The sequence below is a fragment of the Suricata suricatta genome, chromosome 5 (assembly GCF_006229205.1).
Source record: "Suricata suricatta isolate VVHF042 chromosome 5, meerkat_22Aug2017_6uvM2_HiC, whole genome shotgun sequence".
NCBI classification, from domain to species: domain Eukaryota; kingdom Metazoa; phylum Chordata; class Mammalia; order Carnivora; family Herpestidae; genus Suricata; species Suricata suricatta.
Genome location: NC_043704.1, coordinates 65,678,036 through 65,701,791, shown reverse-complemented (window position 1 = coordinate 65,701,791; position 23,756 = coordinate 65,678,036). Strand labels below are relative to the sequence as shown.

The 23,756-nt window shown below is 34.9% G+C and overlaps 1 protein-coding gene across 3 annotated transcripts in view; it reads left to right on the top strand.

The window, feature by feature from the left end:
- The window catches only part of GSK3B (glycogen synthase kinase 3 beta), a 210,366-nt gene that overhangs the window by 114,942 nt on the left and 71,668 nt on the right, over positions 1-23,756 (top strand). For all 3 annotated transcript variants that reach the window (XM_029939394.1, XM_029939392.1, XM_029939393.1), the window contains exons 4-5: positions 15,433-15,543; positions 22,920-23,050. In XM_029939394.1, coding sequence (XP_029795254.1) covers positions 15,433-15,543; positions 22,920-23,050 — 242 coding nt within the window. The remainder of the gene's footprint in view (positions 1-15,432; positions 15,544-22,919; positions 23,051-23,756) is intronic.

Here is a 23,756-nt window from a genome sequence, read left to right as displayed (position 1 = left end):
TTGTTGTTGTTGTTTCTTTCTGGTTTCTTAAGATAGAGAAGTTAAGGTTCTTGATTTGAGATCTTTTTAATGCCACTGGTCATAGGTTGTGCTTTGAGTTCCCTTAGGCAGTTATATTTTATCCTTTATCATTGGATATGGGAGTGGCTTGAGTGATGCTTTCATAGTTCAGGGAGTGTGTATTTGCCACAAGTTGAACCAGATACTAGTAGCTCGGGAATTTACCCTCTCATAGCTCCTGAGAAGGTGCAGCCTTGGGCATTAACAGCCTTTCTGACTACCAGGGATGAAAGTGATTTTACTTCCTGGAAGTTGCTCTTGGGTCAGAGTAGCTTATTGTTCAGTAAGTGTTTGACTGGAGGTTGCTTATAAGCCCCTTGTGGCAGTAAGGCTTTTATTGTGTGTTGATGTATCTTTGTGCAATTTAGGGAATGCTTCAAGTCTCCCCCACATCCTGCATATCTTTATTGACCTACAGACATGACTGTTGTCAAGTAGGCTCTTTTTGGCTATCTCAGTTCTGTTCAAGTTCTGGTGCCTTGCCTTTTTGCTTGTGTCAGGGTCCTACCAGCTTCCGTAATGGCCTCTGTTGTTTTTAGACAATGACTATAGGCATGGAGTTCTCCATACCTTGTTACAAATAAAATCAGTCTCTGGGCAGAGCTAGCCTGTTTCTTCCTCTGGACAGAATGCCTGTTCAGACTCACTTTTTCCAGAGTAACACCCCCAATTTATGAGTGGGCACTAGAAGATGGGCAGTGGGGCCCCTATTTTTCACACCTTGCCTCTCCTAGCATGTGTGCTCTGCCCTATGAGTAAGTTAAAGACGAGACTGCTAGGATCCCAGTCCAACTCCTGGAGTAGACCTTCTGAGTTACTCTTGGGGACTGGGTCAGGGAAAGGAGACACAGTCCTCTTGGCTACGCCCAGCTGGAATAGATCGTTTACAACTTGGGACACAGATCGTCTTCCCTGGATTAAAGCTATGGCTCCATACTGGAAATGAGGGGAGAGGAAGCTACCCTTCTTATTGACCACACCTGTCTGGAGTAAGTGCTGGGTAGAGCTTCCCAAACATGGCAGTAGTGTATAGCAAGGTAAGGGAGCAGATCTTCACAAAAATGCCACAGACCCTTGCTGTTCTTAACAAGATTTGTTTCTTCATTTGCTATATGCCCTTAGAACAATAACCAGATACTTCAAATGATTGTTTTATAATCATTTTACCAGTTAAAGTTGTGTTTTGCTTTGGAGAAGCTCTCCTGTGCTTTTCACTCTGCCATTCCAGAAGTCCTGCTCACCACTTAATTATTTCTACATTTTGTAGACTGTTTAGTGAAATTGCTATGCGAGGTAGAAAAGATGAATAAAATAGAGACTTCCAACTGTAGTGGGTACATACTGTATTGTAGAGGGATGGACTGAAAAGTAATAATTTAACATATGCTGATTATCTTTTGATTGTTTACTTCATCAGTAAATTTTGAGTAAGAACAATAAATTAGTACCATTGCACTAATGCATTATAAAACATATACCAAGGGGCGCCTGGGGGGCTCAGTCGGTTAAGCCTCCGGCTTCGGCTCAGGTCAGATCTCACGTTCGTGGGTTTGAGCCCCGTGTCGGGCTCTGTGCTGACAGCTAGCTCAGAGCCTGGAGCCTGTTTCCGATTCTGTATCTCCCTCTCTCTCTGACCCTCCCCCTTTCATGCTCTGTCTCTCTCTGTATCAGAAATAAATATACAAAACATTAAAAAAAATTAAAAAAAAACATATACCAAAATAAATATTTAAAAACATCAAATATAGTATACCCTGTATATAATAATATTTATCAGACTCATATTCTCAGACATATTCTTTTGATTGTTATCGAGATTATTATATAATATCTTAAATCATGAATAAAAATACTAAATGTTTTGTTAAATCTTGTGATTCACAAAGTGCCTTTTTCTATGCATAGAATGCATTTTTCTCATTTAGTCAACTTGGTGCTATAAGATAAATAATAGTACTATTTTATAAGTTTTATCCATGAAAAAAAATCAAAGTTTAGTGAATAAAGAATTCGCTCATGAGGCACTTGGGTGGCTCATTTGGTTAAGTGTCTGACCCTTGATTTTGGCTCAGGTCTAATCTCACAGTTTGTGAGTTGGAACCCCACATCAGGCCCTGGACTGACAGCATGGAGCCTACTTGGGATTCTTTCTCTCTCTCTCTCTCTCCCTCTGCCCTTCCCTTCCTCTCTCTCTCTTTCTCTCAAAATACATAAACATTAAAAAAAAGAATTTGCTCAAGGTTGCATAGTTAGTGACCAAATATAGGAGCCAATTATTTAAATGTAGATTCTTCAACTATAAAATCTGTGTTCTTTCCAAATACCTACTCCTTCTGAAATCTTGAAGTTCACTTTAATTTCAGCTTATTGGCACTGTATAGTGTTTTAGGTCCAGAGACAAAGTAGAAGGTCTGTCTAAATGAATTTGAGAAAGCCAAGAAAAGAAATATACTGTAAAATGACAAACGGAGTAACAGTTACTAGTATTGTAAATAACAAAACAAAAGTACTATAAATAAAAGTGATAAATTATACAGAAGGGTCAGCAAAGGAATTACATAGGAAAAATGATATTTATTCAGGGTTTTGAGGAGAAGCCCTTTAGATAAATAGTGCAGTATAAGTGTGTGAAGTTAGAAATATAGGATGTTTGAAATACTTGGTGAGGTTAAACAACATAGTCTGTATAGAAGAGATATAAGTATTTTGAAATTTCTGGTACATAAAGTATGGGAGTGTGGGTATAGTAGTGGGAGGTAAGGCTAGGGATGTAGAAAGGAGTTCATTAGTGATTGATTGGGTCAAAATCAGCCTCCCTATTTGAAAAAGGTTTTTTGTTATTTTTTAATTAAATGAAATCTCATTCTAGAAATGGTGTACATACAGAAATGCTATACAAAGTTATAATTAAATACACATGATCTAGTTTACAAAATACAACTCTCCTCCATTCCTTTCTCTTCTCTTTCACCTTCCATACTTTGTGAAAATTATAACAGAGAATTTCATTTACTGAAATAAAGAGGTTGCCTAAATAACTCCACAATTTTGTTTGTTACTTAAAATTTCACGTTGAATTCTATTAAAGTGGTATGTTTATTTGCATGAAAATTTTGTTGATGATCAATGCAGACATTTTCAGTAGGAATGTGAACTAAGAAATGAATATATAGATAATGCAAAATTCTTGAGGTAGATGAATTATCAAGGCCTCTTCATAAATTATAAATGATAACAAGTGAGATGATAACTGTCATTTGGTTGAAGATGTGAATCTAAGAGTTTCTTTTGAATATCAGTTACCACCTTGTTTCATGTTATTTTAATATATTTTAATGACACTAAAATATTATAGTGCATATTAGAAAAAAATAAAAAGGGCAGTAAATAAAAGTAAAATTTTCTTTACTCTATTCCTAAATCCTTAAATCCCTCTCTGTAAATTTTCTGTATTCATATATGAGCACGTATATCATATGTTAATATGGTAATATTCATATTATTTTGCAACATGTTGCCCTCATTCCCCAAAATATGGGAATATGTTTATGTCTATATCCATAGACACTGCACGCAATTTTGCCCTATTGTTAACATCTTATATTGGTATGGTTACATTTGTTAGAATTAATAAGTCAATACTGATGCATTATTATTAACTAAATTCCATAGTTTATTTAGATTTCCTTAGTTTTTATCTTTTTTTTTCTCTTCTATGATTCCATTTAGGATACCACATTCCATTTAGTTATTTTGTCTGTTAGGCTCCTCTTGACTGTGGCAGACTTTCCTCAGATTTCCCTTGTTTTAGTGACCTTGACAGTTTTGAGGAGTATTGGTCACTTGCCTCACTATTGGGGTTTGTCTGAACTTCTGTTATAATAAATTGGTTATTTGGAAAAGTCCATAGTGCTATTTTCATCACATCATATCAAGGGCACATACCATTAGCACACTTGTGGATGTTATTAACCTTGATCACCTGGCTGTCCTAACACTTTTCAGTCTTCTCCCTTGTGAAGTTAAACCCCTTCCTCCCACCCCTGCCACTTTCCATTCTTTATCCTTTGGCAGGAAACCCACACTTGAGAAGGGAGGACTTATGTTCCTTCTCCTTAAGAGCAGATTAGCTACATAAATTACTTGGATTTCTTCTGCATGAGAAGTGGTCTTTTCTGCCCTGTTTATTAATCTTTTTAGTCATTTATTTTATTATCGGAGTATTCCAGCTTTGGCCCTTGGGAGCTCTTTCCAGTTAGCTTCTGTGCTCCTTTGACATACCCCATTAATGTGGGCTTTTGTTTAGTGTTGCTTTTGAGCATGTCTCTACTTTCTGACATGCAGATTATTTTAAAAAATAAATGCAGATCTTTAAAAAAATGTTTTTAATGTTTATTTTTGAGAGACAGACAGACTGAGCGCTAGCTAGTGGGAAATGGGCAGAGAGCAAGGGAGACACAGAATCTGAAGCAGGCTCCAGGTTCTGATGGTCAGCACGGAGCCTAATGCAGGGGTCAAACTCATGACCACTAGATCATGACCTGAGCCCAAGTTGAACACTTAACTGACTAAGCCACCCAGGTACTGCTCCAGCACACATGTAAAGACACGCGTTTTCATACACATGATTCCTAGAAATGGCATTGCTGAGTTGAATTGGATCTCTGTACATCATATTATGTTAGCCCATTGCTTTCCCAAAAGGTTGCAACAGTTTGAGTTTTCAGCAGAGGTGTGTAATAATGCATTTTGGACAATGACCCTGTCCCAATACACACTTTTCTCAGATTGAGTTTTCTTGACCAGTTTGATAGGTGAACAGTGGTAGTTCATTGTTATTTTTATTATAGTTCTTTAATTATAATGAGGTTGAGCGTCTTCATTTTTACTGGTCATTGATAGGTCTGTTATCAGCCATTTGTTTATGCCCCTTTTCATTTTTTTTTCATCAGAATGTTAGTATTTTCTTACTGACTTAGATTATAATTAATGAGCTATTTGTATCTTAAAACAAATTAGGGGCAGCTCAGTGGCTAAGTAGGTTAAGCATCTGACTTAGGCTCTGGTCATGATCTCACAGTTTGTGAGTCCAAGCACCGCATGGGGCTCTGTGCTGATAGTGCAGAGCCTGCTTTGGATTCTATTTCTCTCCCTCTCTCTGCCCCACCCCCACTCACATGCACTAATAAAAAAAATTAGTCCTTTGTCACGTGTGGGCAGAAATTTTAAAATTATAGTTGACATACAATGTGTGATACTAGTTTCAGTGTACAACATAGTGATTTGATAACTACATACATTACAAAATGCTCACCATGATCAGTGTATTTACACATGTCACCACACAGAGTTATTAATAATATTATTGACTATATTCCCTATGCTGTACATTCATCTTTGTGACTTGACTTATTTTATAGTTGAAATTTATACCTCTTAACACCCTTCACCTATCCCCCCATTCTCCTTCTCTGTAGCAACCATCAGTTTGTTTTCTGTATTTGAGTCTCTTTCTGTTTTGTTTGTTCATTTGTTTTGTATTTTAGATTCCACATTTATGTGAAAGCATATGATATTTGTCTTTCTTAGCTTGGGTTATTTCACTGTCATAAACCCTCTAGGTCCATCCATGTTGTCACAAATGGCAAGATTTCATTCTTTTTTATGGCTGAATAATATTCTATTATGGATATATACCACATCTTCTTTATCCATTCATCTGTTGATGGACACTTAGGTTGCTTCCATGTCCTGGCTATGGTAAATACCATTGCAGTAAGCATAGGGACGCATATAACTTTTCAAATTAGTGTTTTCATTTTCTTCAAGTAAATATCCAGAAGTGGAATTGCTAGATTGTATGACAGTTCTAGTTTTGATTTTCGGGGAATCTCTATACTATTTTCCACAATGGTTGCATCAGTTTACATTCCTACCTACCAGTGCACGAGAATCCCCTGTTCTTCACATCGTAGCCAACACTTGTGTTATTTCTTGTCTTGTTTGATACTGACCATTCTGACTGGTGTGAGGTGATGTCTTACTGTGGTTTTGATTTACATCTCCTTGATGATCAGTGAGATTGAGCGTGTTTTCATGTGCCTGCAGGCCATCTCTATGACTTCTTTGGGAAAATAGCTAGTCAGATCTTTTGCCCATTTTTAATTGGATTATTTGGGGCAGTTTGGTGTTGAATTGTATGACTTCTTTATATATTTGGGATATTAACCCCTTCTCAGATGTATCATTTGCAAACATATTTTCCCACTCAGTAGATTGCCTTATTGTTTTCTTGATGGTTTTCTTCACTGTGTAAAAGCTTCTTAGTTTGATATAATCCCAATTGTTTATTTTTGCTATTGTAGCCCTTGCCTGAGGAGATGGATCCAGAAAAATATTGCTAAGGTAGATGTCCAAGAATGTACTGCCTGTGTTTTCTTCAAGGAGTTTTATGGTTTATGTTTGAAAGTGGTATGGTTTATTCTTTTGCATGTAGCTATCCATTTTTCTTAACACCATTTATTGAAATTGTCTTTTCCCCATTTTCTATTCTTGCCTCCTTCATTGTAGATTAATTGACCAGGGTAGGTTTAATTCTGAGTTCACTGGTTTTTCCATTGATCAGTGTGTTTTTGTGTCAGTGCCATGCTGTTTTAGTATGACTTTGTAGTATAATTTGAAGTCTTGGATTGTAATACCTCCAGCCTCACTCTTCTTTATCAAGAGTGATTTAGGTATTTGGGATATTATGTGGTTCCATACAGATGTTAGGATTATCTCTTCTAGTTCTGTGGAAAAATACTCTTGGTATTTTGATAGGGATTACATTGAATATATAGATTGCTTTAGGTAGCATGGACATTTTTACAATATTAATTCTTCTAGTCCAGGAGCATGGTATATCTTTTTTCTCTGTGTTGTCTTCAGTTTCTTTTATCATTGTTTTGTAGTTTTCAGAGTACAAGTCTTTTACCTCCTTGGTTAAATTTATTCCTAGTTATGTTATTCTTTTTGATGCAATTGTAAATGAGATTTTTTAAATCTCTGCTGCTTTGTTATTAGTGTGTAGAAATAAAGCAGATTTTTGTATATTGTTCCTTGCAACTTTACTGAACTCATTAATTAGTTCTAATAGTTTTTGGTGGACAAACATATTGTCCTTTTTAAATTTTGGCTCTTTTTTTTTCCCCCAGAAAGTGGTATAAAAGTTTCCTGTTTTATATAATCTAAATGACATCATTTTCCTTAATAGCTTATAGATATTTTGCCTGCAGGATTGTTAACACACTCATGTTTTCTTCTGAGAGATTTATAATTTGTTTTTTTTAACTTTGTATAAGTTTTGGAATTATTTTGTGTTCTAGTATGAGATGAAGATGCAGCTTGCCATAGTCTTGTTGTATGCCAGGTACTTGTCTCCCTTTCCCCCGTTTCCACCCCTCCCAAGCAAATGAATATTTCCCTTTCCCTAATCTACCCACTTTACTGTTATCGTTATTCCTATCTCTGGCCTACCCTGGCATACCCATTGGAGAAGAGGCATTCATTTTTAAGGTTTTGTTGTTGTTGTTGGTGTGTGTGTGTGTGTGTGTGTGTGTTTGTGTGTGTGTGTGTGTGTGTGTGTTGAATGTCTTTTACTGGGGTTCTGTGATGAGCTGCTTTGCATCCCACCAGATTTTTAGAATTATAGCATGATTTTGCTTAAAGCTGCAGCCTCAAATAGGTTTCCTTGACCTCAAAAATCATCTCTGTTTTCCAAATATTGAATGGAGTTGCCCCAGCTCTTGTTTAGTTGTTAGGTGTGATCAAAGTTTTATCACTTAAATTTCTTCCTGACCAAATGGTTTTGAGTAGAGTTCACAGAGAAGTGATAACCAGCAGTTGGAGAGTAGTTTATTAATTAAAGCGATAATTAGAAAAACTGAACCACTGAGAGAAATACTCCCTAAATTGAACATCATGTAATTTTTAACAGATTTCTGAATAAGATCTATTTTGTATATTAGCAAAATTCTTTTTAAAGGATATGTAGCAGTGACTTGTAGCAAATTTTTGGGAAGCCTAGTGATTGTTCTTTGAAATTAGTACTTTCTCATTATGTGAGTAGACTGTTTTCAGGTGTATCCATTCAAATTTACATGTACTATTTACATGTTGTATTTTTATATTTGATTTTTAAAGCTTAGAGCCAATCTGTGAGTATTCAAATATTCTGTCTAGTAACCTAAAAAAGAGAGACTACATTGAGAAAATTGCAGACCTGGGATGTTTTAGAAAATTACAAGTAGTAGAAATACTTGAGTCCTGGTCCTTTCTTCTCAAAATATTAGCATACCCTGTCCTAAGAATTACATTTTTCATGAACCTTCAAACAAAACTACTTTTGGAATGTGAAAATATTAGTATTTTCTGTACTTGATGTTTCCTACTAAAGGGCTCTCCTCAGGGATTACTCCTGTGACTATTTAACTTAACAGATTATCTATCTGTAAGTGTAATAAGAGCATTTAAAGAACAGGATATTATTGAGCCCATTTGTTTCGAAGAGCAGTGTAGTGTTTTTAGTTGGTTGCTTTGGCTTCTAGTCTTAGGACCCAGTTAGGTTAAAAAAAACCCCAAAAAACAAAAAACACGTGAATTTGATTTGAATACAAGCACAGAACAATGAAATAAAAGGTAGTTCACAGTGCCTTTAAATATAATGAGACACCTTCAATGTCTCAGAAAATGAAGACATTCAAAATGACTGCTTTTAAATGTATATGGACATTTACAATTCACTTACAAAATGGACAGACCTCCTCTATGGTCCTAACGAGGTTGTAAGTTTTTGATAGTGGAATGAATAAACAAAATATATTTAAGCAAAAAGACAGGTTTATGTTAATCTGCAAAACAGTAGTCTAAATATAATTTAAGCCTCATATTTCTCATAGCTTAGTAGATTAGAACATTCAACCTACAGCAGACATGGTGGTTTCTTTAACCTTCCTTTGGTGCATTCTGCTTTTTTAATATTATGAATAAAATACATTGCCTAAAAATGGGTACTTATCAGTATGTCAGATGAAGCCTGAAGTGTGCCAAATAGAGTGGAATTATCTTTACTGATCTGAACACAATATTTCAACTGTAATCTATTGCATTAAGTTTCTCATTAACTGCACCTCAATGTAGATTGCCTTTTGAGTTCTCTTCAGTTATACCTATCATTTATTTTCCAACTGAATTACTGTCAAGTCTTATCTGTCATTCTGTATAATAAATTGATACTTTAAGTTCAATCACAGGGTTTTGTATTTATCTTTGTTAAATATTGTAGGTTTCCAGGATATTTGAGTTCCTTAAATTCTTATTTGGGCTTCTTCTTAGGTTTGTATCAGTCTTTGGTGATTGTGTTAAAGTCAGAAATTGTAAATTGCCACATTCATCCCCTGATGTGTTTTATTTGACTAGGACATTCTGTTAATATTTTTGTGAATTAGGAAACTTTCAGTTAAGTTTTGTACTATCCGTCACCACTATCCCTTACTGCATTACACCTTTTGCCTCACACATTTACATTTGTTGCTTAGCCATTGAAGGCATTTACTTTTGCAGCCCCTAATATACAAAAAGATTTATGAAAATATTGATTGGGACAAGGGAAGGACAGAGCTTATAGCCCTAGAACTAGAAACCTTTCTCAAATTTGACAGTTATGTTTTCATTTTTTCTTCACTTTTGGTATAACTGTTTAGCAAATTAATTAAATTGCAATACAGTGCTATCATGTCTTGAGGTCATTCATAAATCATAAATAATATCATAACTAACTCAAATGATTTATTGAAATTAAGAAACCCTGTAATTAAATTATTTTTATAAGGATAGCTTTAATACCTCTTGTTAGTTTCTGAAACCCCAATCTTACCATCCCTTCAATTCTATATACACATCCCTTTGATACAAGTTGGGTGTTCTATTTTTGTGTTCCTTTTATTGGACCTCAACTTCACTTGGAACTTCTTGTCTAAATCTTGATTTCTGAAATTTAGAAAAAAAATTTTAATGTTTTTTAATTTAATTTTTGAGAGACAGAGCTTGAGCGGGGAAGGGCCAGAGTGAAAGGGAGACACAGAATCTGATGTAGTCTCCAGGCTTGGAGCTGTCATCAGAGAGCCCACGTACCCACAAGATCATGACCTGAGCAGAAGTTGGATGCTTAACTGACTGAGCCACCCAGGCACCCTGTGAAATTTTCTTCTTTTAGCCTGCAACATTACCTTTCCTACCTTTAGTTCTGCAAATGACTTTCTTATTTTACAAGAAAGAGGGTCCTTAAACATACAGTTAATTTTACTTACAATTCTCACTAATCTAATCAGTGTATTTTAGATGTACAGGAAGAAAAATGTGGTGTCATTTCTTCCTAACAATGATATAGTGAAAATTTGAGTCTTTTTTATGTACTAGGTAATATGCTTAAAGAGCTTTTTATAGATTATTTCATATAATCTCATGACAGTCTTTTCAAGTGATGCCATCATTAGCATGATTTTACAGGAAACTGAGGCTGGGAGAAGTTAAGTAACTTGCTTGTGGTCACAGAACTTTTATTAGAGTTCGGACTTCCGTGTTTTATGTGATTCATGCTAGCCATGCCTCTTAATTATACTTGGTTTTCTTTTCTCATGATGTTCTAGGACATTGCTTCATCAGTTATCCCTTTTCTTTCCTTTCTTAGCACTTTTTTTTTTTTTCATCTTATCCACTCAGTCTACAAATAAATTTGGGTCTCTCTTAGCCATTAAAAACTAACAGATGAAAAGCGCATCAACAATTTCTCTACAATTTCCCTACAATTTCTCTTTGATTTGCCTCTCCTCAAGATCAACTCTCAGCTTTCTTTTTATATTTACCAGTAGCAATTTTGTAAGAACAAATGAAATTAGCTGTCTTCTGTTTCTCACCTTCCATCTACCCACTCTTGATTTCAGTATAGGTTGGTTGCTACTGTCACCATAGTCTGAAACGCTCTTTCCAGGACCACACCGAACTGTGATATACCAGATCTAATAAACTTCTCAGTCCTTATCCTTCCAGCCATTGAAACACTTTCCTGTTCCACATCTCATCATTATTGAAATGTCCTTGGGTTTTTTTTTTTTTTTTTTACACCTCTTAGTTCTCTTTCTTAGTCTTTACTAAGATGTCCCCTAATGTAATCTGCTTCATAAGGTTAGTGTTGTCCAGGATTCCACACTGTCTCTTCTCTCTTACTGTATACTTTTTTTTTTTTAGGTGAGTAAGACTGTTCTTACAGTTTTAGTTAGCTATTGTCTAAATCTCTAGTTGTAATCCACTCTTCCTTTCTGTGTTTTCACTTGACCTATGTTTCCAACTACCTGTGAAACATAGCTGCCTAAATTGTCCTAAGATTTGAGATCCATTAAGTAAACATTCTTTTCCCTCATACCTGTTTCCTTTTTATGCTTTCCCTGTTTCATTACCTGTTTAGTTGCCCAAGTTTAGAGACTAATTAATTTCAACTTTTTTGTTTTTCTCTGTTAACTCTCATGTTTAGCTAATATACTTGCTCCTCCCAACCTCCCTTTTCCTTCTGTCCTTACTGCCTAAGCCCTGGTATAGGGCTTGGATTCTTGTAGAAGGTTTCTAGAGGCTGACACTGCTTTCACTCTTACCTTCCCAGCTGCCCCACCCCCCTTTTCCATGTCCCACTTTGCACAGTGCTGTTTGAGTTAAAGCAGTCCTTAACTATCATTCTAATTCTTAAATAATATTCCTTGCCTCTGAGCTTAATTTATTCAGATATTTATTGAGTACCTACTTTGTGGTAGGCAGTATTCTAAGTGGAAAAGAGCAGTGAACATAACAGACAAAACTCTTCTCTCTCATTGAGCTTAGCTGGGGGAGGGCAGACAATGTAAAGTCAACTATATGGTTAGAAAGCAATAAATATCATGGGAAAAAACAATGTGGGGAAAGCGGGTAGAAATGTGGGGTAGAGGAATTGGGAAGTCCAATTAAGGAAAACCACTCTAAAACAGTAACTCTTCAGCACAGATTTGAAGTTGAGGCAAGTGAGGTGTGTATATGTATGTCTCAGAGGAGAATATTCCAGGCTGAAGGAGTAATCAGTATAGAGGCCCTGAGTGTGAAAGCCTGCCAAATGTGTTGAAGAAATAGCAAGAAGCTGTTGTTACTAAAGATGAGTAAGCAATGGGGGAAAGCAGTAAAGTAAAGGACAGGAAAGTAAGGAAATATGTTTGGAGGCCTTTGTGGACCACTTATAAGACTAAATCTTAGTGAGGTAGATTGGAAGAGCTACAATCTAACCTCTGTTTTTGTTGATAATAGACTAAAGGGGTAAAGAAGGAAGCAAGGAGACCGTTTAGGAGGATATTGCAATAATCCAGGTGAGAATTAGTAGTGGTTCAGACTAGCATTTTAGCAGTGAAGATGGTAAGAAGTGCTTAGATTCTGAGTAAATTTTAAAGGTGAAAACATTAATATGTTTTTGGTGTATGTGTATGTGTGAGAGAAAGACGGAGTGAGGAATTAATGGTGATTGTAAGGTTTTTAGCCCAAGCAATATTAAGTGCACAATTTGACCTAGTAGCCTAGAGATAAAGGCAGAGGTCCAGCATATATATGAATTTGGGAGTCATTAGTGTAGAATAGTATTGAACCATTGGACTGGATAAGATCATCACACGAGTGAGCTTACATTAAGAACAGAGATTGGAGTACTGAGCCCTGGCATCCTCCATTCCTTTAAAGAATGAATCAGAAATGGAGAGCAAGAAGAGTGGTCTTTGAGGTAAGATGAAAACCAGAGGAGTATAGTGTTTTAGAACCCAACTGAAGCAGGTGTTCAAAAGAAGGGAACATAATCCAACTATGTTAAGTAGTAGTGCTAAGTCGTATAGAAAGGGAGGGATAAAATGAAGACTGAAAATTGGCATTGGATTCAGCAACAAGGGGACTACTGATCTTGAAGAACAATCCTGGTCAAGCAGTGGTGATGCAGTCCTACTGGCGTAAGTTTCAGAGAGAATGAGAAGAGACTGGTATTGTAGAATATCAGGCTAAACACCTTTTTGGAGGAACTTTCCTTTATAGGAGGCCAGAAAATATGATGGTAATTAGTGCAATTAGAAAGAGTTTTCTTTTTAACAATGGGAGAAATAACAGCAAGTTTGTGTGCAGATTGTAATGCTCCCTAAGAGAGAGAATAATTAATGGAAAGAGATAGGAAAATTGCTGAAGCACTGATTGTGATTAGGAAAAGCAGAATAGTGTGTGTGTGTGTGTGTGTCTGTGTGTGTGTGTGTGTGTAATTATTATTATTATTATTATTATTTTACATGTAGCAGGGTTTACGTTAAAAAGGAGCTTGGTCGGTTGAGTTAGAGAAGGGAAGGAAGAGCATATGGGAACAGATGCTGTAGATGGTACGTGCAGTGGTGCAAGCAAGGACCTCAGCTGAGGGTGAAATGGAAAGAGAGGTATTGGAAATCAAAGAGAAGGACAGAAAAAAATCAAGTACAGTATTCTGGAAAATTGAATGGCCTAGGCAAATATATGGTTGCTGGGCCAGTTGAATTTCTTGATGAATTTAATGTGAGAAGCAAGCACCACAGTTTTAGGTTTCTTTGTAGCCATGTTCAGTTTGGGTGCAGGCATAGAATGGTTGGGAAGCTGGATTTAACCAGAATTGTGGTTTATTGAACAGGTATGACTTGGCACACTTTTTCAAAAAGGGCCATATAGTAAATATTTTTGGTTTTGCAGGCTGTAGTCCCAGTTATAACTACTCAGCTCTGCCCTTGTAGCCCCAAAGCAACCATAGACAATATGTACATGTATGCGCATTGCTTTGCTGCTATAAAACTTTATTTATAAAAAAGTCATCAGTCCTTTGCTGTTGTTTACTGATCCCTGTGTTAGAGAGTAAGGGTAATGGTAGATTGTAGAACTTAAGCTGGATATGGAGAGAAGAGAAGAGAAGAAAACAAAGAAGAGTGAGCATTAATGAAAAGGTAGTAGAGTCAATGGCATGCTCTCACTAAACTATTTCCTGTGCTCTCCTGTATTCATTAATCCAACATCTTGAATATAGATTTCTCTATGCCTTAAATGCTCCTTTCATACTCAACTTAGATGTCATCTCTTTTATACCTGTGATCTTATTTCCTTTGCAGCGGCTACTGACATAGAAAATGCTCAGTAAATGCTGAAAATTGAAATTTTTCACTTCTTTTTGGTAGATAACATGATTTCAAATTGAGAAGACTGTGAGTTTATTTACTTACAGATTTTCCCATTCAGTAACCAATTCTGGATTTGAATGCACGGATTCTCAAGTTTGTTTTGTTTCATTTTACCTATCTGTTATTGTTTACGTGAATAGAGTAAGGGTAGCACTCTGTTCCTCTTTCCTACTTCGTACTTAGCTGGAATTCCCTTCTTTCTCTCCAGTGGTCTTGGATTGGTGTCTTTAGGCTGCTGAGAAAGGATGTTTAAACATAGGACCTGCAGTAAACTTAATGAGTATGGTAACTTGCCTCCTAATATATGTTATTCTTCTTCTTTCAGTTACTTGTAGAAAACAAACAGTTGTTCTACTAATTATAGACTATTAGACAACCGTAGAATCTTTTTATAGAGGTTAGAGAAATTTTGAATAACATCTAGCCCAATTTTTCATATTATAGTTAAGGAATGAAGCCTAGAGAGATTGACTTGCATGTATTAGCACAGATCGAGGGCTGGAAATCTTAGCTCCCGGTTCAGTACTCACTCTACTACTCAGCTTTCCTTATAGGATATGAGGGCACTGGTTCTCAAACTAGAAAATATGAAATTTTGTGGGGCACCTGGGTGGCTCAGGGTTAAGCTTCCAACTCTTGATTTTGGCCCAGGTCATGATCTCACAGTTTCTGAGTTCAAGCCCCCTGCTCCGTCTCCTCTTTATCTGCCCATCCCCTGCTTGCTCGCTCTCTCAAATATAAATAAATAGACATTAAAAAAAAAAGAAAAGATGAAACTTTGCAAGAGGTGAGATCTCTAAAATCTTATAACCAAAATAATAGTTTAAATATAAGTACAAATCTTAACAATATTGAAATGGCTATGTTTTTTTCCATGAAATATTAGTAAAAAGGTACAGTAGACTTGCTTTTACTGTTATAGTTATATTCTGAATTACTTTTGTGTAATTAAAACTGAATGCTGAGTCTTTCTTAAAAGTCTGAATAAGTAGGAAAAAATCTGAGTGAATATATATTTTATTCTAATTTGAATTTTTAAAAGACTAGTTTCTAAATTTGTTTTTTCTGTTCGTTTGTTTTTAATAAACTCTTTCAGAAAGATGAAGTCTATCTTAATCTGGTGCTGGACTATGTTCCGGAAACAGTATACAGAGTTGCCAGACACTATAGTCGAGCCAAACAGACGCTCCCTGTGATCTATGTCAAGGTATGTAAAAATGGAGCAACTTTCCATTTTAAAAAGTACTTATTATGAAGCAAGGAAAGTGCTGGGTGTGTTTTAACTATATTATTGCATCTAATGCCAAGGGGAGAAAGCTGTAGGTATTGCTAGAGCTTCATTAAATTCTTATATACTTCTGTAGTGTGAAACCTTCACCTTTTAAACTTTCATGACTCAGACATTAAAGATATCTTGTCATCTTTCTGACAAGTGAAGTTTTCATAGACATTCATGCATTTTAATTTTGCTAGGCTTAGCACTGTTCTATTTAATTTCTGATACCTTTATTGTGTCGACCAAAGTAGGAGCAAGCATATCATATAAATATATTATAAAACAAATATATATGATGAAACTAAATATTATATCACCATTTATTGATATATTGTAACTAGCTAAAGTTTAATCTTTTTATAATTTTAAAATATGCACAGGTGTGCGTGTGCATATTAGGACACTACTTAATTGTTAGCACCTAATGTCATCTTGCGTGAGAGAACTTGTCACAGAGTGGTGAGGAATTTATCCAGCATAATTCTGATTTAAGTTGTGATCGCTGACTAGAAACATTATTATTATTAGGTTCAGATCTTTAAAAAAAATTATTGAAGTATGATTATTTTTTTAGCTATGACCTTGTGAAAATTAGGAGTTAAGTTTCAAAGTATAGATATCTAAATATAATTTTTTATATTTTATTCTTTATAGATATGACTCTAGAAAAGAAAATAGTGACTCTAAATATTTTGAGTATTGAATTTTGCTTAATAAGTACAGTTTTAAAATTTATAGTAAAACAAAATGGTTACCAAAGAAGGAATTTGGTAGCTAGATAATTTTGATAAGGAGCCAGGATTCCTGTTGAAATCAGTGCTAGGAATTCAAAAATCTGACTCCAGTTAATTTTATTTAGGCTTATTAAAGTTGGTTGAAGTTGTGGTTCTGTTGATAACAGTAGGAACTAAAAGACACAGTTTTTGTACTACAAATTTACTTCAGTGTTTTATTCTGATTTTAAAATAGCAAGGTCCTATTTAAGATAACCAGCATAATAGAATATTCCTTTGAAATCCCTAAATCTAGAGTACTCTTTCAACTTCTCAAGTTGAGAATGGTGATGGTTTCATTCTACCTATTTGTAACTCTTATTATTATGTGGAGCACTGGCAAATTTATGAATCAAAAAAAATTGAAGTTTTCAAATAGAAATAAAAAGGAAATGAAATAATGAACCCCACGTACCCATTATACAGCTTCAACAATGACTAGTTCATGGCTACTTTTTTTAATCGACACCACCCTTTATTCCCCACTTCCTTTATTTCAAATCACAGATATTATTTTCATCTTTAACTATTTCAGCATATATGTGTACATGATAGGGGCTTTCTTTTTAAAAACTTAGTTACAATACCATTTTCTTTACCTATGCAAATAGTAAATCATTAATATTATTAAATATCTAGTTACTATTTTTATTCCCAATATGTCATATACATAGATTTTTAAGTTTCTTTGTTAGAATTGGGATCTAAGTAAGGTCAATATAATTGGCTGATTTATGTCTAATGCTTATTTTTAATTTATAGACTCTCTCTTAAACTTTGTCGTTAAAAAAATTTGGGTCCTTTAACCTGCAGTTTCTTGGTCTGGGTTTTGCTTATTGGATTACTGTAGTCTTAATATGTTTTCTGCAAGTTGGTGAAAAGATACATTTTTGTTAAATTTAAGACTACTTATGTATTGTTGAGAGCTTTCCTAAGACAGAATGTAATGTCTGTCTTTTTGTGATCCTTGTAGGCATTGATTATTGCCTATATCCATTACTTCATCAAGGCTTACAAAATGTTGATATTCTAATGTTATTTCTTTTTAATTTATAAGCTGGAATAGCTCTGCAAATAGAAACTTCTCCATGTCAGCTATTTGGTTACCCTCAGATACTACAGTTAATATAAAAAATACAGGATATATATTTGATTATATCGCTTTATGTACCAAAATTTACAATAATTAGTTGGTTCCATAGCATTGGTCCCTTAGCATCCTCTAGAAGTGACCAATGAGGTATTTTTTTGTTGTTGTATGTTTGTTTTAAAACTTCTTGCATGAACTGTAAACATCTTTAATAGCTTCTTCACTTTCTGTCATGATAGTGTTCTAGATTCATCTTAAACATTTCTTCCCCAGACTTGGACTCAGCCTTTCCTTCAGGAGACCTGATTCTTTCAGTGAGAAATGGTATTAGAGACCATAGTGTGGAGGTTAGGAGTGCTGATTGCTACATGGTTGGTTACTCTTTCTAGGGTTTTTAGTGGATAGAGTAGAAAATATGTGGATAATTTTTTCAAAGATAACATGTATCTTTTTTATTCCAAAGATTAATATATATTGACATTTCTAACTAAATATTGGGGAATGCAACAAACTACATTTGTATTTCCTTTCTCTTACATTAAAAACTCCAGCATTCAATGATAGTATAATTACTTGTTCTGTCCTATACTCTGTATACAATACTCTTAAAATAACAATACTACACTACCATTACCAACTGAAAATAATTTAAGATCTCTTTGCAGTTCTTTTTATTCCCATGGTATATTTCATTAAGTATAATGAAATAAACAGTTAAATTTTTTTTTTAATTTTTTTCTAATGTTTATGAGCAGGGTAGGGTCAGAGAGAGAGGGAGACACAGAATCCGAAGCAGGCTCCAGGCTCTGAGCTAGCTGTTAGCACAGAGCCAGACATGGGGCTCAAACCCACAAATAGCAAGATCATGACCTGAGCCAAAGTCAGACACTCAACCGACTGAACCACTCAGGTGCCCCTAAATTTATTTTTTAGAGAAACATTGAATAATTCCTCTCTGTGTGATTATGTCTCATTAAGCTTTATTTATTTCATCTTACTTTTATTACAGATGGCATTAAAAAATTTTTTTATTAATGTTGCTCTAAATTTTGTGTCAAAATTGATATAAAATATTTATATAGTTCCAAAGTAAAAATCTATAAAACAAGATAGATATAGTCAAATAAGTTGAGCTTTTATCCCAGTTTCTTCTACCCTATTCCTTATTTCCCCTGGAGTTAAATATTTAAATTATTTATGGTCCTACCATATTTTAAATAAGCAAATGTATAAAATTATTTTATTCCCCGAGCTTCTTTTTATGTAAATGGTTATATAATATGTACATTTTCTTCTATCATACTTTTTAAATTAAAAACATATTTTGGAGGGGCTCCTAGGTGGCTCAGTTGGTTAGGTGTCCAACTTCAGCTCAGGCCATGGTATCATGCTTCGTGAGTTAGAGCCCCATATTGGGCTCTGTGCTGACAGCTCAGATCCTGGAGCCTACTTTGGAGTCTGCGTCTCCCTTGCTCTCTGCCCCTCCCCGACTCATACTCGCTCACACACTCTTTCTCTTTCTCTCTCTCTCTCTCTCTCAAAAATAAACATTAAAAAATAAATTTAAAAAATATTCTGGAGATCATTGTATTAATATAGATAGATATAGCTATTTCACCTTTTTATAGCTGCACATTAGTATCTTATATGGCTATATTCTAATTTATTCAGCTGGTAACCTATTAATGGTGTATTGTTTTCTCTTCAGTTGTTTGTTTCTGTTTTTGCTATTAACAAGTAATGTGGCAGTGAAGAACCTTATGCTTCCTATGTTTTTGACAGCATATATGGGGATGAGATCTCTGGCATCCTATATTTTAAAAAAGAAAATAATAGTGTATGTATATTGAAGTTGGCAAACAAAGAAAGATCTAACATTACCTTTCCCCCTTTTGGGGGCGGGGGGAAAAATGGTTGTTCTTTATATAACCACAGACCTTCCAGAGTCTGATTCATTGACCCTGGACATTGGTTTTTGAGAACAAAAATCTATTCTTATGTTTCAGAGTCTAAATAAGAGAAAAACATTGTCTGAAATTGAGAAGTTGATCTTCTTCACTTATTCCTTCTACCTAGTTTGATAAAAACTGTTTTTATGAAAAATAATTGGATTGGAAGATAGAAGTAAAAGTGATAAATGCATGAACTCTTGTCTTCATAGATTTTACCATCTAATAAAGGGTTGTTTAGTGTACATGTCACCAAAATGGCAACTACAGTCCTTTGTAATTTATGACTTCCACTTTTTTTCACTTCTTCTGAGGAAGTTGAGTATATTATATTGTATTATTATTTCAAACCTTTCTTCAGTTTTATAGTACAGGTCACTTTGTAGGTGACAGTGGTTAATATACAATTTAAGTTTTTGAGCACATTTGCTTTCTGATAAGCATCATTTATAACTGAGTCAGCTTTAAAATCCAAGTCTGAAACAGATGCTAGGAAAAATCATCATTGTGAACTTGAATTTTTTTCTTAATTGAAAAGACATGTTTAAGGACAAGGTGTGAGTACACAGAAAACTGGATACATTTTTGTGAATCATAAAATTGTTATTCTGTTGTTTGTTTTAAACAGGTTTAGTAGCATGGAAGAAAGGACATTGGACTGGAGTTAGATTTCATAACATTATAACTGTTCACACTGTTCATGGGGCTTCAGTTACCACTCCTGTAAAAATGAGAATAAATGGGCATCTCAGAGTAATTGCAAGAAATCAATAAACAAAAGGGTGAAACCCTATTGAATTTAAAAATGTGCTGACGACCTCCTGAGTTTCTATGTTTGTCATTCTGGTTTTTACTTAGTGATCAAACTACTTAATGGTTACATTTTTACACTTTTATTTAATAGAATAAAAATGTAACAAAATACGGAAATCATTACTAAAGAAGTATACTTAACCCAAGCCAGTATAGAATATTTAGTATCCGATTTGGAGAAATTGTTTAACCTCTGTGCCTCATTTATTCTATATGTAAAATACAAATAGTAGTACCTATATAGATAAAGGTTAAATGAAAATATATGCAAAGCATTTAGAATAAAGCCTAGCACATGATAAGTTATTTTTCTTGTAATTAATTGCTATCTTAATAGTGAAGAAGGCCTCTCCATTTGTTTAAATAAATACAGTTTTACAGAGTCAAGAAACAAAAAAGATACGAAATTGCATATTTCATTCTTTATCTTTTCAAAAGATAAAATGAGGAGAATGGATACAGAGTAGATCTTTCAAATGAATGAATTTAGTAAAAAGACACCTCAACCTCATTTAAGCTCTAAGCATTTTTGACAAGAAAACCTTTTTTCCCCACTGATTATTGCTCACATAGACATTAGTGCCCTGACACAGAGTTAGTAAAGTCTCTCCTGTAGTAAATGAATGCCTGTGAACTCCATTTCTTCTTGGAACGCATTTTCTTAATGGTAGTAAATAAACTTTTAGGGGCTCCTGGGTGGCTCAGTTGGTTAAGTATCCGACTTTGGCTCAGGTCATGATCTCCTGTTTCATGGGTTTGGACCCCGTGTCAGGCTCTGTGCTGACAGCTCAGAGCCTGGAGCCTGCGCCGGATTCTGTACTTCCATCTCTCTGCCCCTCCTCTGCTTGCACTCTGTCTCTCTCTTTCTCTCTCTCTCAAAAAAAAAAATAAATACATATACATTAAAAAAATTTTTTAAATAAACTTCTAGAATTCTGAAAGTAAGCTTTAGGACTTGGAGATGGATTCTGTGAACAATAATACTGTGTTAGAAACATAGGAGACTTTTAAAGAGTTATATGGATACCTAAATTCTTTAATTCTAACTTTGGGGACAAATGCTGACCTGATCGAAGATCTTACCTATACGTTTTACAGCATGCTTCATTAAAAAACATTTTTAATGTTTATTTTTTTTAAGAGACAGAGTACAAGTGGGGGAGGGGCCGAGAGCTAGAGAGGCCCAGAATCTGAGGTAGGCTGCAGGCTCTGAGCTGTCAGCACTGAGCCGATGCGGAACTGGAACTCATGAACCACAAGATCATGACCTAAACTGAAGTCAGACTCTTAACCAACTGAGCCACCGAGGCACCCCAATACCATGCTTCAAGTTAAAGATGGCTTAAATTCTTCCAGCTTTAGTTCATTATTAACATTAAGAATGTACTGAAGTCCATCTGTAGTTTTCATCAGTGCCTTTTGATGAAAGTAGGTCTCAGGTTTACTTCAAGAAACTAAGTCTTACCAGTAGCCTCCTAAAGTGATGTGCTTTATCTGACCTTTGACTGTCTTTGTTGATGTTGTTGTTTTAACCAAGATACTGGTGTCCTTGATTTGAATCATTTCAAAAATTCTTTCCATGATGTATACCTTTGACGTAGAGGTCAGAAGGTGAGTAGTCAGAAAAATTTAAACACCAGCCTTGGGATAAACAGAAATTTAAGATATATTGACTTTCTTCATAAAGTCCCTGTCTTTCCTAGCTAAGAGTCTGAGTCTTTCTTCCATGCAGACTCAGTTTCTCAGTGTATTTTTTTTGTAACAATTGAAATAAATATTCTTTACTTTGATGTCAGTAGTCAGCTAGGATCTGTTTTTAAATTTTTAAATTTTATTTTATTTTTGAGAGAGAGGGAGAGAGCACAAGTGGGGAGGGACAGAGAGAGAGAGAGAGAGAGAGAGAGACACCAAATCCAGAGAGAGAGAGAGAGAGAGAGAGAGAGAGAGACACCAGATCCAAAGAGGCTTCCGTCTCTGAGATGTCAGCACAGAGCCCGATGCGAGGCTTGAAGCCACAAACTGTGAGATCATGACCTGAGCTGAAGTCAGATGCTTAACCAACTGAACCACCCAGGCACCCCATTAAATGGCCTTTTAAAGTCTACTTATTTCTGAAGGATATTACAGGAAGAGTGTTATGCTATTAACAGAGTCACTGATGTCTTGATAGATCATCGATTATAAATTTTATCAATTCACATGTGAGTTTTCTCAGGCCCCTATATAAATAACCTATAGGGCTGACATCTCAGAAAAATGTTATTCTAAAGATGAAACTGTACATACTTGTAAAGAATGATGAACTTCAAAACACAGAAGCCTTGGCTTCTGGTCTAATCATTGTTACTTGTCATCGTTGATTTGGAATACCTCTCTGGCTTTTCTGTTTTTTTGTTTTTTGCTTTTTTAAAAAGCCCATTTTAGCAGGCTTGAGGAAAGATGTCTGTAAAATGAAAAATTACAAAGCACATTGTAACATTTCCTTTTTTAAATTATTCAGAGATGGTGCAAATATGACATGGTTAATACAACTGCAATTAGCTAATATAGAAATGGCATGAACTCTTAAAAGGAAGATTGAGTGCTGTTCTCTTTTGAAAATCTGTTACTTTATTTACTGTTTAAGGATTCTGATTTGTTTGGGATAGGAAGTCTTCAAATAATTTTTACTGTTTATTCCAGTTGTATATGTATCAGCTGTTCCGAAGTTTAGCCTATATCCATTCCTTTGGAATATGTCATCGGGATATTAAACCACAGAACCTCTTGTTGGATCCTGATACAGCTGTCTTAAAACTATGTGACTTTGGAAGGTAAGCTAGCTCTCTTTTCTTCTCCTTTATTTCATTCCTCCCCTACCTTACCCTCCCACCCCGTATGCTCTTTTAGAAATATATGCCTTTCACAGTGTCAGTCTAACAATACCATAGTCTTTATTCAGCGAGTATAAACTAGTATAGGTTCTTGTGAGAATAGCTTTGGTAAATTCTGTTATAAATGTGTATCGGCTTTTATCCAGCAATTTAATTCCTAGGAATTATTCCTTTAGCAATACTTTAAAATAGTGTATATACAGGGATTTTTATTACACATTGTTTATAAATGTCAGTGGGAAAATTACCAGATAAAGTATATACACATAAAATGTAATACAAGCAACTGTAAAAGAGAATGAGGTAGTTGTCTGTGAATTTAAAAGGAATGATGTCTAAGAAATATTAAATTAAAAGAGCAAGGTCAAGACTATACATAGTATGTTCCGTTTTGTGTTTTAAAAGCACACATAGTATAGCCACATGTATACAGATATATGATTATTTATTTCTGGAATGATATATCATAAAACTGTATCATTGGTTGCCCCTAGCAAGGGAAACTGGGAGTATAGTGTAGTTGCTTTTTCGTTGGTGGTACTTTTGTATCATTTGAATTTTTTATTATGTGTTTATATTCCTTTCTCAATAAGAATAATTTTTTAAAAAAATATCCTCCATTACTGCATTTTTTTCACTTCAGTGT